Raw genomic sequence first — 14,258 nt, forward strand, 5'->3', positions numbered from 1 at the left:
GCTTTTGGCATCTCCACTCCCCACTATTTGGACTTTAGCAACTGGCTCATGCTCCCACCAACCCTCAGGACCAACAGTGGCTGGTGCATGCCTACCTTCTCAGCCCGTAGGTCATACCTCTCCTCTGCTCAGGTCCAGCCTCCTGCCCTGGCCACCTCACCTCACCTCACCTCACCTGCTGGCTTTCAAATCACTGCTTTTCTGTCCTCACTCCAGCAACATGCTATCCTACGGGGTGCCTCCAAGCTCCTGACCCTTGACTATATGCCCCCTTGTCTTCCCTCCTCTCTTTAGCTTGTTGGAAGGCACCAGAACCAACTTACTAAGCTTCAAACCCAGGCATACTCACCTAGCAAATTCTAGCCAGCTCCACCCAAACCCATCCAGGCAACACTGTTTGAGCCCAACAGGAGAAAATCACCTGGCTGCACCACCCAACTGGACTTCACAGCAAGCCAGACCAACCTGTCACCGAAGAAGAGAGATCTCCAGGATAGGATCCCAAAGAGTTCTTGGGAGAAAGGGGGCACTCAACTCAGGGTCAGCTGAGACCTTGGCAGACATGATAGAGCAGAACTGCAGCACATCAGTAGAGGACAGTCTTCCTGAGGAAAGCAGGAGCTCACACTCAGGGAGGACGTGGCCATCTCCTGTGAGAGACGTGATCTGGAGGTTCCTCGCTCTTCTTCAGAGGAAACTTGGTGAGAGGTGGGTATGGGAAGGTGTGTGGAGATGATCTCAGTCCCCTACAGATTTCTTAAAATGTCATAGCTCTCTTTACTTAAATCTATTTATTGGTGGGCTAATTAACAGTATACACAGTAAATTTTATAAGTGGGTGAGTTCACAGTAACTTTCCCAGAAATTTTGGGGGTGAAGGTCTGGGAGAGACACTGGCTTGGAGAGGGGTAGGTCTGGAAGTCTAGGAACTTGAGTCTGCAATTGCATTTCCCTATCCCTCCTTCTACATCTCTTCTACCTGTTTTAAACTTTTCTCCTGTCCTTCCTCCAGCGTATTTGCCCTGAAACTCATCATCCACCCTCCTCCGCTCCATTTCACAAGGCCTGTGGGTCCTCCCTCTTCTCACACTATCTATTGCTCCCCCACTGCTGGGTCACACTTTTGGGGACTCCTGAGGGGTGCCCGAAGCCTGGGCCTTCCAATGCTCCTGGGTCGGAGGCCAGTAAGGGTCAGCCAGACTCTGAGGGCAGGGGCTCCAAGTCCCCCGTGGGACCCCAGGTTCAGAACAGAATTGGCACCAAGAAAGGGCTTAAGCAGTATTGTAGAAAGTACTTTGCTAAATAATTATTCCAAATTATAATTTGGAATTATAATTATATGATTATAATTCCAAATCATACTCGTGGTTGCTTTTAAGAACTCCAACCCTTGAGGGGAGCTCTGAAGCACGTCCCCAGCTTTATAAACTGGAAGCACGACCTTCGCTCCCGTCCGCGAAGCAAGTGGCTGCGCCTGCGCAGGCGGCGCTTTGGGGCCCCACCCGCCCCTGTTCCCGCCCCTGTTCCCGCCCCCATCCCCGCCTCTCTTCGCCGTCTTCTGCAGGCGGGCGCTTCCTACCAGGCCACCATGGTGACCCTTGGCCTGTCCCGCGTCGACGACGCCGTGGCCGCCAAACACCCGGTGAGAAGACCGGCCTACAGCGCGGCCCCGGGCCTCAGCAGCTGACCTAAGCGGGACGGGGGGCTGGCTGGGAGCCCCGGCAGGAAGGAGGGGCGAAGGGACACGCTCCTGCCTGGGCCTGGGGCGTCCCTGGTGGGCTTAAGGGAAGGTGGGACGTGTTCAGTCCCCAGCGTCTTACCCCTCCACGACCAGGGCCTGCCCAGAGGAGGGACTGGAGGGACGGTGAGAGAAGAGGGAGGGAGGACTGAGCCTCGAACTCCTTTCCGTCTCCCAGGGACTCGGGGAATATGCTGCGTGCCAGTCAAACGCCTTCATGAAGGGCGTGTTCACCTTTGTCACAGGTAGGCTGGGTCCAGGTGTCCTGTGGTGTCAAAAAAAAAACGCACTCTCTTGTCCCACCCTGACTCTCCAGCAGGTGGCGCCAAGCCGCCTGCCAGCAGGTGCACTCGGGGCACCCAGGTGGTCCCCAGCCAGCCCAGCCTACTGGCTGATTGGTGGACCCTGGCTCTTGGCAGGCACCGGCATGACCTTCGGCCTGCAGATGTTCATTCAGAGAAAGTTCCCGTACCCGATGCAGTGGAGCGTGCTGATGGCTGTGGGTGGGTATCCCAGAGTATGTACCTGAAATGCCCCTGAATAGCACAGGTGACTATGTCTTAAGCAAGGATGGGTTTCTGCTGAGAATATGGTTCCAGCACCCCTGCATCTGGCTGGGCCTCCAGTTTGCATAGAAGCCCTGTCCAAATTCACCCACCATGTCTGTCCAGACATACCCCGTGCTCACCTTCCCTTCTGAAAATGCAAAGGCTAAGGCCCCGCAGCCCACCACCCTCCTGCTTCCTGCTCTCCAGTTGCAGGCTCTGTGGCAAGCTATGGGGTGACAAGAGTGGAGTCTCAGAAATGCAGCAATCTCTGGCTCTTCCTGGAGACAGGACAACTTCCCAGAGACAGAGACACAGGTGAGGGGGCCTGGGGGGCAGCAAGAAGCAGCTGAAGTTCTAGGACCCCAGAGTTTTAGGGAGGCAAGACCAGGGGCCCATGTGATAGGTTGGGAAGGGGTTTCCCTTCAGTTCCTGCTTCCTTGGCCTGCTATTCTCGAGGGGCTGGTCCTGGATTGGGTACAGCAGAGTTGAGTGCTACATTCACAGGAGGAAGACAGAGAATTGTGTGGCCTTGAGACAGAAGGGTGCAGAGTGAGGCATGTGGGCAGGTCCCAGCGGCTGTGGGGTACCCAAGAAGAGCAGCTAGACTGGGAGACCCTGATCCCATATCAAGCTGATGAACCCTAGGCTTGCCATCCTGGTTACAGGACTCAGTTTTTGCTATGGTGAAATGGAACAAGGGTCCTGAGTGACCGTGCATGTGGTTCCAGCCATCTCCCTTTGCCTCTTACAGATCCACACAGCTAAGAGAGCATCACCCAGTTCACAACTGTACCTCCAGCCCCAACCTGGCCCTCCCTGCCTCACACAGGCTTCCCCACCTAGGTATATCCTGTGTCCTCTGCACACATGCCTGTCCAAGCCTGACAGACCTGTGCATTCTGCTGTTGCTGCCCCCAAACCAGGACCTGCCCAAGTGGTCATCTGTTCAGACCGGCTCTGGGGATGGGCATTCTCCTGTGGGGCCGCAAGAAACAGGGTAAACACTGTGAGCCAGAAATGGTTGTGCCCTGTTGCACACACACAAGTGGAGAAGGTAGCCTGCATGGTGGAAGGGACTTGTGCATCCTGGGTACTTTGGTGTCCCCTTTCCAGCCCCTACACCCACAACAAGTCTGGGGAGACCACTGGTGCTGGCTGTGTGAGGCTAATAAATGGCTTGTCCTTTTTCCCTCCAGAGCTCTAAAGTAACTGAGAATAAAAGGGGCAAGGAAATGAGAACAGCCAGGCACGGTGGTCTACACCTGTAATCCCAGCTACTTGGGAGACTCAGGCAGGAGGATGGCAACTTCAAGGCCAACCTCAGCAACTTTGTGAGGTTCTGTTTTAAAAAACAAAAAAGGGCAAGAGGTATAGTTCAGTGGTAGAGCAAAGATGAGATCACTTGAGAAACTGAAGCAGAATCTACAAGTTCAAGGCCTATCTGGGCAACTTAGTGAGACTCTGTCAAAAGAAAAAAAAAAAGTCTCAGTGGGTAAGCACCCCTGGGTTCAATTCCTAGTACTACCAAAGGGAAAAAAATACAGATCAGGTGTCATCTTTCTTTTAAAAATTTTTTTAGATGTTGATGAACCTTTATTTTATTCATTTATTTATATGTGGTGTTGAGAATCTAACCCAGTGCCCTAGGCCACTGAGCCACCACCCCAGCCCAAGATCAGATGTCATCTTTATGACAATACAGCTACTGCCGAGGATGTGGGAAGGAAGTTCCTAATGCAGAACCCCAGAATTCGGATTCCTCCTAGCTCTGAGGCTTCTTTATGTGGGGTCCCTGTCATTCCAAACTCACCCATTGGTGAGGCCTCCTCTCCATGGAAAAGGAAAGCTGAAGGCCAGATGGCCTTCATCACAGTCCACAAAGACAGGCAGAGATGGTCCAGACTTCCACTCCCCGTACTAGAAGGCCCACTGCTAGGTCAGCCAGCTCTGCCCTGGCATCTTGGAGCCACTCATTCAGAATGTCTGTTGAGGATGTCTCAGAAGGAAGGCAGAATGGCCGCAGGCCCAAGATAACAATGGCTTAGGCAAACTAGAACTAGAACCTTATTTTCTTTCCTGTAAAAGTCCAGGTGGGTGCCTTAATCTGTTTCCTGTTGCCCATAATATACCATACATGTAAAGAAAAGGGATTTATTTTGGCCCAAGTCTGGTCAAAGCTTGAGAGGCTATATCTGGTGATGGTCATTTTGCTGACAAGGTCCAGAGGAGGCCCAGCGCATCCCTGGTGAGCAACAGCATATGGGTCTCCTGTTCTTTCTCTCTTCCTGCAAGGCCACCAGACTTCTATCAAGAGGACTCCACCCTACTGATCTTATCTAATCTTTAACCCCTTCCCAGAGACCCCCACCTCTGAACACCACAGTCCAAGTTTCCAGCTTTTTAATACCTAACAAGGAGTATTAAACTCTGGCATGAGTTTTGGAGGATAAACTGCTCAGACCACAGTAGTGGGCCAGGGTGGTTAGTCAAGAACAAGGCTCCTTTCAGCCTGCTCCCTCCATGACCACTCATCATGGTGCCAGGTGGTCACATGGGCTCCAGCATTGTCTCTTTATCACATTATGCAGGAGGAAGAAAGGGGACAAGGAAAGCAGGTCACCTACCGTTTCTGCTTACACACCACTGGCCAGAATTGAGCATCTATGGTAGGGACACCCAGGGAGGCAGTCTTGCTCTGGCCAGGCACATGTCCCACTGAAGTTCAGGAAGTCAGTATCCAAGGGAGAATGGAGAGCTAGCAAGCTTGTTTCCGCCAGATACCAAGTTGTGTATGTTATGGTCTGTGTCCCCTAGTACTTTGGGATGTGACTAAGACAGAGTCTTTAACAAGGTACATAAAGGTTAAATGAGGTCATGGGGAGCCTAATCCAATGTGATGGGTGTGTGCTCTTACAGGAGGAGATCAGGACACAAACATGCACAGAGAGACAACTCCCTGAGGGCCCAGGGAAAAGACAGTGTCTGTAAGCCAAGGAATCAGGCCTCAGGGAAACCAGCCTTTGGCACCTGGATCCTAGACTTCAGCCTCAGGGACTGAGAATAAACTTGTGTAAGCCACTAGTCTGTGGTGCTTTGTTATAAAAGACCCATGCCAACAAGGCTGGCGAAGAGGTACCTATATCTCGTGTGGCCCCCAGCATCCCAGGCTGTTCATTTCTCCTTGCACACTACTCTAGGGGAAAGGGAGGAGTCAGGGGCAGGGAGCTGGCCCTCCTAGAGAAAGTAACTTCTGAACAAAGGCCCAGGGGTTCTGAGGGAGGTGGGGGCCGACTGGCTGGGCTCCAGGGAGCACAGCAAAGATCAGGAGAAGGTGGAAGAAATGGGGAAGTGAGTGGTAAGCCAGGTCACCCAGGGTATGGACTTTGAAGTTGGAACATGGGTGCAAGGTAAAGACATCAGAATAGGTTTGGGAGACACAGTCCAGAGACTATAGAAGCAGCCTAGGGGCATGGGAGGGAACATGGAAGGTGCAGAGGTGCAGGCAAGGGGTGCTATGCCAGACAGTTACAAATTATCCACCACCACCACCAAGGAAACAGGTTCCTGGACACAGCAGAGCTCCTAAGCAGTGAGCAGCCACCACAAGACTCTTCCATTAGGGCAATTGTCCACAGGTGATTCTGAGGCTGGCTGGAGGAGGGGATTCCATATTCTCTGGGCATTGAGAACCCTGACCCCCCTCACAATGGGCTGAAATTCCAGGGACAATCTGAGCATTGGCTCTGTTGAATAGACAACACAGGGAGAGTGGGCAGCGTACAGGGATCCCGAAGGACCCTGAGAGCCATCATGAAAGTGCATGAGGCAGATGTGGAGAGTCAGGAGCTAAGGACCATCACTCGGCTCCAAGGTGAGCCCTGCGCTGGCTGAAACTTGGCCTGCAGGGACCAAGGGTTCTTGGTTCCTAGTTCTTGGACCAGTACCTTCAGTTTTAACACCAGGACATGGAGGAGCAATTGGTCATCCAATTATACCCCCACCGCCATCCCCAAGACTCAGGCTGGAAGAAGGGAATCTAAGGGGTCTGCCATGAGAGGGGGCTGTATGAAGGAGGGAACCTAAAGGAGATTTGTGAGCTTAAGAGCAACCGGAACCAAAGAGACGGGAAGAGCCTGCCTCTTCTGTGGGTAGCATATTTGGAAGAGAGTAAGGATGCCCCATTCGTGGTTTGGGCCTCTCCAACACTCTCACTGACAGCCCTGCAGATCACCCCTGCAGAGGAGTGGAGCCCGTTCCTCCCAGAGAAGAGTGGGAGGAGGGAGCATGGCTGGGGAAGCAGTGTTCTCCCATACCCTTCTCTTGACTCCCCGCCCACACCCTGGCCACCCTGTCCCCTCCTTCACCACAGAGCAATGTCGGGCGCTCCAAATCCAGGGGGTGAAGGACAAGATCGCACAGAACAAAGCAACCCAGGCCCTTCTGCGCAGCAACATCCGTCGTGGGGCCCAGGACTGGGCTTTGGCCAAGAAGGTGCCCAAGCCTTGCCCCCTCCTCGCAGGTGGGGGATGGGGTGGGCTCAAGCTGAAGAAACACACACCCCCTCTCTTCATTCCCCACCCTTTCCTCTCTTGAGGCAGGGGACTGTGGAGAGAGATTCACTATGACCCTTGCCCAGGGCAGGTTCCCCACCACCCACTCGGAGCGCTCGGCATCTGAAACGCACGCTCGGCATCTGAAACGCACGTCCCAGTCCCGCTGCAGGGGCCTCTGGCGTCCCTCTCCAAACCCCCACCCCCCCCGCCCCTGGCGCCCAAGCTAGACCCTCCTGCGTGGCCAGTCGGGTGGCGCGGTGCTCTCCTCCGGCGGCCCCAGGAGCAGAGGTCTTGGTGCTGGGCTAGCATTTGGTAAAAGAGGCCTCAGGGAGATGCCTCCAGGGGCCGGCGGCTGGAGGACGCCTGGGCTTTATGCCTGGCTCATCTGCCACCCCTCCGCAGAACGACCAGTGGACCATCTCCAAAGCTTGTGGGAAGGACGTGCACATGAGGATGGCGCAAGGCCGCAGCACCGTGGAGGTACCGAGGCTGACAAGCCAGGGGTGGACCCCTCGCCCTGCCCCATGACCCACCCCTAACTGTACAGTGCTCCGGAACCTGCGGAGAGAAGAGCAAGTTCCCATCCCAAGGCTCCTGTAGGGCAGCCACGCGTCCCTCCTGGGTGCCCCGCGGCGCCCCATCGTGCACGCACGCACGCACGGTTGCCCTCCCCAACCCAGGTGGCACGGGCGAATCTGCGCAAGTACGTCTTCGATCGTGTGAATGCGCACAACGTGCTGATCCATCTGGTGCGGCGGCGTGAGGAGAGGCTGGAAAGCATGCAACTGGAACTGGCCAGCCTGCGGAACAAGTCAGAAGCCTCCAAGGAGGAGAAGTGGATGCTGCAGGTGCCTCGGGCGCGGAGCTCTGCGAGCTCGCCTGGTCCGAAGCCTCCGAAAGGACGGGGCTACGGGGGCAGGGCTCTGTTGGCTGGCGGACCCTGCAGTGTAGGGCTCCTTGGTCTGGAGGGGACTCAGCGGCAGGACAGGTCCTCTAGAGGAGCGGAGCTCTAATGGAGAAGGCGCAGCCATGCGGGAGGGGCTGCACTAGGGGAGCGACCCCTTGGAAGAAAGCCGAGTGCTGGGCAGGGTCTCTGCCACTGGCTGGCATGTCCCCAGGCGCCCTCAATGAACCCTGTGCTGACCCAGGTCATCCGCCAGCTGGAGAACAACATCGAAAAGACGACGATCAAGATCACCACTTGCCAGAACATCCACCTGCTGTACCTGGGCCTGCTGGACTACCTGAAGAAAGTGAGCCCCTCTCCCCGCTCTGGCCTGGGGGTCGGGTCTCGGTGGGACAGGGCTGTCCCCAGACCTGCGCTCTCCTCCAGGATGCCAATAAAACAGGGCTCTAAAGTACTTGGAAACATCTAAGAGCCTCATTTTTCAAGAATGCAATTGTAGAGTGTAGCAGAGCCATTTGGACTTTCTCAGACATAGGAAATGGCTTAGTGTGAGCCTGTGAGGGTCAGAGACCAGCCTGGCCCTCAGTTCCCCAATATGGTCCAGAGTTGACACCTCTGTACCTTGGAGGTCTGCCTGGCCTACAGCTTGCTGCTTGCCTTCCCATCCAGCTGCCCCACTCTAGCAGACAACAGATCCTGGCCCCTGATGGCTACAAATCCCACTGTGAGGCAAGATCCCTTTCAGGGAGGTTGGTCACTGCCTCGCTGCCTCCCACATTTCAGAGCAGAGATGGGGGAGATTCACAGAGAGCCAGGTGCTGAGAACAGCATGATGGGCCTGCCTGAGAGCCCAGGGCCTAGAAAGGAAGGCAGGGGAAGCCCTAAGACTGGGCTCAGGTGGATAGGCTGGGAAGGGCAGCTTTTCCTTGGGGGTCTAGTTCCCAACCCCAGGCCCCATACCCATCTCTCAATGCCATCCTCCCGTCCCCCTGTCTTGCCTCCAGCCCTGGTGTTGGACGCTCACCTAGAAGCCTTGCCCACCTTTCTTTCCTGGCCCCCTCCCCATATTTTCCCTTGGGCATGCCTTATGTTTCTCCTCTGTAGTACCTGCTTCTTTTCAGAACATGTACACTTTTTTAAAATTCCCATAGCAATCTACACTTTTTTAAAAATTTGGCAAAAAAAAAAAAATCGGGACTTTGTGGTTATTAACAACAGACTACTAATAGCTAAACTCTTTTTGACCCTTTGCACCTGGCCCTGTGCTATACACTCCATCTTACATTGTCCATTGATACTGACAGCAACTTTTTGAAAGAACCAGTATAACCTTTCTACAGACAGAGACACTCAGAGAAGTTAAGTAACTTTCCCAAGGTTATATGGCTGGCTGATAGGAGTGGCCTTGCCTTTGAGCTTGGATTCTGTGACCATAAACCCAGGTTTCAAGCCCCTCTGCTCCACTTGCAGAGGGAGTTGCCCCCAAGCAAACCCTCCTGGGCTCCAGAGTCAGTCTTTATTGGTATAGAACCTTATTTCCTTACCATGTTCAGGCCTGGGCAGTGGGAGTCTCCAGGCTGCCTGCTTCTCCCAGAACATTTCTCTCATCGTCCCTGTGCCTTGCTCTAGGCTAGGGCCACAGATCAGACCCCATCACTATTCTCAGAGCTCATACAGTAAGGATGGAGGATGGGTGAGATCCATTCTGTGTAGGGGCCACAAGGGAATCAGGGAGGCATGAGGGAAGCCAGCATGTAGTGTGGGCAGCACTGAAGTTGCCTGTGGCCTCCATGCCCACCTGCCTGTGCCCACTCCATGCAGGTACTTGTAGGATACCCCACGGAGCTGGACAAGCTGCAGAACCTGGTGGTCAACTACTATTCAGAACTGTCGGACATGTCAGTCCTGTCCCAAGAAGCCATGATGATTACTGATGAGGTCAAGGTGAGTTTAGGCCCCAGGGTTTGGGGCCTTTACAGGTGGTTCTCTCAAACCTGTGTGGCTGGCCCAGACCTGTCAGGACACCCCCATGCCCACATCACAGCAATCTCTCAAAGGCTCCAACAGACTGCCCCACCAGGTGCTCTGCCCACCCACTGCATGGGGGGAGAGAGCTCCCATTGGCAGTCATGAGGTAGATGTGCCCAGGGCAGTGGCCCCCATGGACCCAGTCTGTACCAAGACCTCTATAAGGCCCTGGGGAGACATGCCCACCCTTCTGAAGTGGGTAGGGCCGGTCCATTAGTCCCTGAAGAAATACTACACAATATCTGGGCCAGAGTGGCAGAAATGTGTAGGGTATCACAGAGTCCATCTGAGTTCCTGGCTACTAGGGGAGGTCCAGGCTGGCTTTCCAAGGACAGAGTGCTTCAGTGGGTTCGGAAAAAAAGATCCAGCAACTCAGGGGCAGCCAAGAGCGCAGGAGGAGAAGGGACAGAAAAGTGAAGGATCTTGATACATAGGTACATGTGGCCGGAGGAAGAGAACTGCAGGTACAGTATGTGAGTCAGTGGAGACAGCAGGGTCCCCTAACCTGGGGCCTGGGAGGAGATGGAGACATGGTCATATTTGTGCTTCAAAATGGTTCACACTGGTTGCCAGGGCTGGAAGGCTCCAGGGCAGAAATGCTGGCCACCTAGCCAAGCCTACAGTGGAGGCCAGTAGCCAGAAAAAGACAGAGAAGGCTTTAAGAGGTCCCGGCTGTGGGCTTTGACACCGGGGATGGCAACGAAGAAAGCAGTGTCAGCAAGCACAAGCAGGGGAGCTGGTCAGGCTCCAGCCCCTGCAGCAGGCTGTGCTAGAAGAGGCCAGGCCTTGAGGGAAGATGATGAATTTGGTTTTAGACATATTTTGTCCACTTTGATGGAATCTGGTTGAGTGGGCTGGGAGGCATATGGACATGCACAGGTCTCGAGTGCTGTGGAAAGCCTGGGCTGCAAGAGAGGGCAAGCATGTGCCAGCCTGGAGTCTCTGTGCTGAGAGGCAAAGGGGTGTCTACCCCACGAGGATGGTGGGGGCCAGTGGGCGTGAGCTTCCATGGAGAAGGGCATGGCCAAAAGCCTCAGTCAGTACTCCACAACCTGGTGAGACAAGGACTGAAATGGACCACTGGGTCTAGGGCTAGTGATGGCTGTGGTGAGATAGCACCCCCATGGTGTACCTGTGTTCCCAGAGGAACATGAGGAAAAAGGAGGCGTCCTTCATTGAGGAGCGCAGGGCACGGGAGAACCGGCTCAACCAGCAGAAGAAGCTCATTGACAAGATCCACAGCAAGGAGACCAGCGAGAAGTACCGCCGGGTACGTCCTGGGCTGGGCCTGGCAGGCATCCCCACCCATCAAGACTCACACCACAGGAGGGCCAGGAGGACCCTCCACTCAGGGCTGCCTGAAGGGCCACTCCCTCCAGAGGGCCAAGTTCACTCTCACCTGCTTTCTCCCATCAGGGCCAGACAGACCTGGACTTCCCCTCCAGTGTGATGATTTCGGATACTCTGAAGGGTTAGTCTGAATTTCCTGCCTGCTCAGTCAGGTTCTCCAAGGCCAGCTCTGGCTGGGACCATAAAGTCAGGTCACCACAAGGCCCAGTAGAACCTGAGCCACTCGAGTGAAGGAGATAGCCCCTGCAGAGGCTGTGAGCCCTTGGCCTGTATGGCCAAGGGATCCCTTTCCCAGCACCTAGGAGCTGTTACCCAGTGACTTCTCAGAGCTGCCTCTGAAAGTACCATGAAGCCCCATAGTGCCATGCTGCCCCCTGCCCTCCTCTGCACTGGGGCTTCCCTGGAGTGTCCCAGAAGGACCCACAAGAAGGGAGTAGTCACAGGTACAGGTGACTTGGGGTACCTGGTTCCTCAGCTGACCTCCCCAATGGCTGGATAGGTACAGAGACATCCTGTGGCCATCCCTGCATGCTAACACCTCTTCCCCTCTCCTCTTCCCAGTGAAGAAGAAAGAAACTTCTGCAGCAGAACTTGAATACCAGACGGAGGTGACTGCTTGGGTGGAGAAGGTCAAGTCTGCAGTGCGATGCTCTCACCTCTGGGTAAGACTCCCTCACACTCCCAGGGCACGGCAGGAGGGCATCTGAGCTGGGCCAAGCCCTCTGGAAAGGACACAGAAAGCTGAACCCCCTAGATATCCCCAGATATGCTTTCAGGTGTGGAAGGAGCTGGGTCTGCAAGGCACAGCCCCTGGAGAGTACTCCCAGGACAAAGCAACCCATTTCAAGCATATGGAGCCTGTTGGAACCTGAGCATCTAAAAACTAAGGAACAGCCTATACCTCCAATTCCCACCCCTTCCCGACCTGACTGAGCCACAGCGAGCAGCTGCCTCCCACAGGCCCCATTTATTTTAATCCCACCTGGTTTGTTATTGGGCCTTGAGCTCCTATACATGTCCCTGATATGAGCTTGTCTATCGTCACACAGGAACTCAAGGTGATTCATGGTCTCCTTGGCTACAGGTGGGATTATTATCCTCTGCCCATTGTGAAGGTTCTCTTCCAGGACACACATGCCCTGTAGCTGCCCTCCTTCCCCCACTCCCAGTCCTCAGTGGCAGGCAGCAGGCAGCATCAGACTGAGCCTCTGGTACAGAAAACCTGCACTGGCCAAAGGGAGGGGCCCAGGCTGCATAAGCCCCGTTTGCCTTTCCGGGCCCACACCTGCTTTTCTGTATCCTGGATTGGTTAGGACATCGCTGGCTGCTTCCTGGCTCAAAAAAACACAGAGGAGAACCTGGAGCTGCAGATGGAGGACTGTGAGCAGCGGCGGGTACAGCTGGAGGCCCTGATGAAGAAGCTGGAGCTGGAGGAGGCACTACTCAAGTTCCACCAGATGCCCAGCTCTGTCAGGTACTCAGCTTCCAGGACTGCTGGACCACCCCATGTGGCAACAGCTGGGAGCTCACAGATGATGAGTCTGTGGCTTTGTAGAAGCTGGGGGACACACTTACTGGTGTCTGAACACCTAAGCCTTTGGGGTTAGCACAGCCCCCAGCTCAGACCTGGCTTCCTGGCCTTCCTTGGGCTCTGGGGACTGTGCCACTTTCCCTGCTGTGTTTCCCTTCATACTCCACAGCTTTAAGTCCATTGAGTCCAAGATAAAGAACATGCTGCAGGAGGAAGAAGCCAGGCTCCAGGAGGCCTACAACCACATGACCAGGAGCCAGCAGCTACTGCTGATCCTCCAGACAGGCATTGACAACCTGTACATCCGGCTCATCGGCATCGCCTTGCCTGCTGCCCAGGTACCAGCAGAGTAGGGAGGAGCTGCTGTACCCAGGGCCTCTGGATGGGGCCAGAAAGGAGACGAGACCATCCTCTGGCCTACAGAAAGAAGTGGCACCCTCCGATACCCTTGATTTGTTTAGTAAGCTGACATACTGCCAGGGGAAGCTCATGTACCTGGTTGACCGCCTGCAAATGCTGCCCAGGACTGAGGAGGTAGTTCTGGGCCAGGGGGGCACCCAAATGGCCCAGGTCCTCTCCAAGTTGAAAGGGGCACTGACCTACAGGTCAGCACAAAGGTGAGGGACACCCTGGAGTCCTCAACTCTGAAGGAGAAGCACAACACTAGGATCACCTTTGAAGATGCAGAGGAGGACATGATAGGTGAGGCTGCTCAGGAGGACCTGACCACTGGGAGGGGCCACAGTGGCAATCAGAAGTGGGTCTGAGCTGCAAAGGTAAGGGAAGATATCCCCTCCATCTGACCAGGACATCCTGGAGGGACAGGGGTGCCAAGAGGGATTACATTAATGGAGGTGCCTCAGTGATGACCAGGAAAGTCTATAGCCATAGAAGAAGTATGACAATTTTCCCGAGAGGAGGGGCATACCAAACCGGGAGCCACAAGGAGAGACCCAGGCCAGAGCATTGGGAAGGGTTTCTGTGGCCAAAGGCAAGGCAGGTGGGCAGCTTAGGACTGGCTCATTCCAACAGGCCCTGGTGGCCTGAAGTCAGAGGGTTTGCGTGAGTCACAGGAGGGAGGTGATTCCGATTTCGTCCATCCCTGGGTGGAACTCCTGAGCCCATGCCTCTCTAAGGATGGGCCATGCCAGGGGTCAGCCTTTCCCCAACCGCCAGGCAACACAGGTCACAGGACCCCGACACCGGAAGTAGGAAGCGGCTGCGAACTCAATCCCGGGGTGGCGGGCGTGGCGGGCGCAGGGTCAGGCTACCAGCGGTCCGCTCCCGCCCGTGCAGAAAGCTTCCAGTTTGGCGACGTGGACCACAGCTACGTCCCGTCGCGGGCCGAGATCAAGAAGCAGGCCCAGGGACTGATCGAGGAAAGGCTCAAGGCGGCCAAGAAGAGGAGGAAGTAATACCACCCGGGATTGTTGCACGAATAAACATTTTTCCAGGAGTGCCCTAGCACCCGCAGGGACGCAAGCGGCGGGGCGGGGCGCGTGAGGGCGGGACGGGCACGTGGGGGCGCGTAGGGGCGAGCGCGTGGGGGCGCGGCGGGGCGGGCGCGCCGCTCTTGCGCTGCCCACGTGTCCCTCGCGGCGCC

At 55.4% G+C, this 14,258-nt stretch overlaps 2 protein-coding genes across 2 annotated transcripts; both read left to right on the forward strand.

Annotated features, from left to right (window-relative positions):
* Window positions 1–1,521: 1,521 nt before the first annotated feature.
* Window positions 1,522–5,367, forward strand: Tmem141 (transmembrane protein 141). The gene is made up of 6 exons (XM_078048776.1): window positions 1,522–1,642; window positions 1,917–1,983; window positions 2,158–2,241; window positions 2,494–2,601; window positions 4,875–4,952; window positions 5,203–5,367. Exons 1-6 carry the CDS (start codon window positions 1,589–1,591, stop codon window positions 5,244–5,246), a joined length of 435 nt encoding a protein of 144 aa, XP_077904902.1. The 5' UTR covers window positions 1,522–1,588; the 3' UTR covers window positions 5,247–5,367.
* A 143-nt stretch (window positions 5,368–5,510) lies between these two features.
* Ccdc183 (coiled-coil domain containing 183) lies at window positions 5,511–14,111 on the forward strand. Its single transcript, XM_040286657.2, has 14 exons — window positions 5,511–6,157; window positions 6,656–6,777; window positions 7,242–7,319; window positions 7,520–7,687; window positions 7,988–8,092; window positions 9,568–9,690; window positions 10,919–11,044; window positions 11,191–11,245; window positions 11,686–11,786; window positions 12,438–12,598; window positions 12,825–12,993; window positions 13,079–13,189; window positions 13,261–13,357; window positions 13,952–14,111. Exons 1-14 carry the CDS (start codon window positions 6,097–6,099, stop codon window positions 14,068–14,070), a joined length of 1,596 nt encoding a protein of 531 aa, XP_040142591.1. The 5' UTR covers window positions 5,511–6,096; the 3' UTR covers window positions 14,071–14,111.
* The last annotated feature ends 147 nt before the right edge of the window (window positions 14,112–14,258 follow it).

Source organism: Ictidomys tridecemlineatus, chromosome 4 (genome assembly GCF_052094955.1).
Source record: "Ictidomys tridecemlineatus isolate mIctTri1 chromosome 4, mIctTri1.hap1, whole genome shotgun sequence".
NCBI classification, from domain to species: domain Eukaryota; kingdom Metazoa; phylum Chordata; class Mammalia; order Rodentia; family Sciuridae; genus Ictidomys; species Ictidomys tridecemlineatus.

Bases quoted from the DNA above. Each gene is read 5' to 3' on its own strand.
- Tmem141 (XM_078048776.1), top strand. From the start codon at position 1,589: ATGGTGACCCTTGGCCTGTCCCGCGTCGACGACGCCGTGGCCGCCAAA. The intron at 2,242-2,493 runs GTGGGTATCCCA...CCTGCTCTCCAG, and splicing joins GAGCGTGCTGATGGCTGTGG to TTGCAGGCTCTGTGGCAAGC. The intron at 2,602-4,874 runs GTGAGGGGGCCT...CACATTATGCAG, and splicing joins TCCCAGAGACAGAGACACAG to GAGGAAGAAAGGGGACAAGG.
- Ccdc183 (XM_040286657.2), top strand. From the start codon at position 6,097: ATGAAAGTGCATGAGGCAGATGTGGAGAGTCAGGAGCTAAGGACCATC. The intron at 11,045-11,190 runs GTACGTCCTGGG...TTCTCCCATCAG, and splicing joins CCAGCGAGAAGTACCGCCGG to GGCCAGACAGACCTGGACTT. The intron at 11,787-12,437 runs GTAAGACTCCCT...TGGATTGGTTAG, and splicing joins TGCGATGCTCTCACCTCTGG to GACATCGCTGGCTGCTTCCT.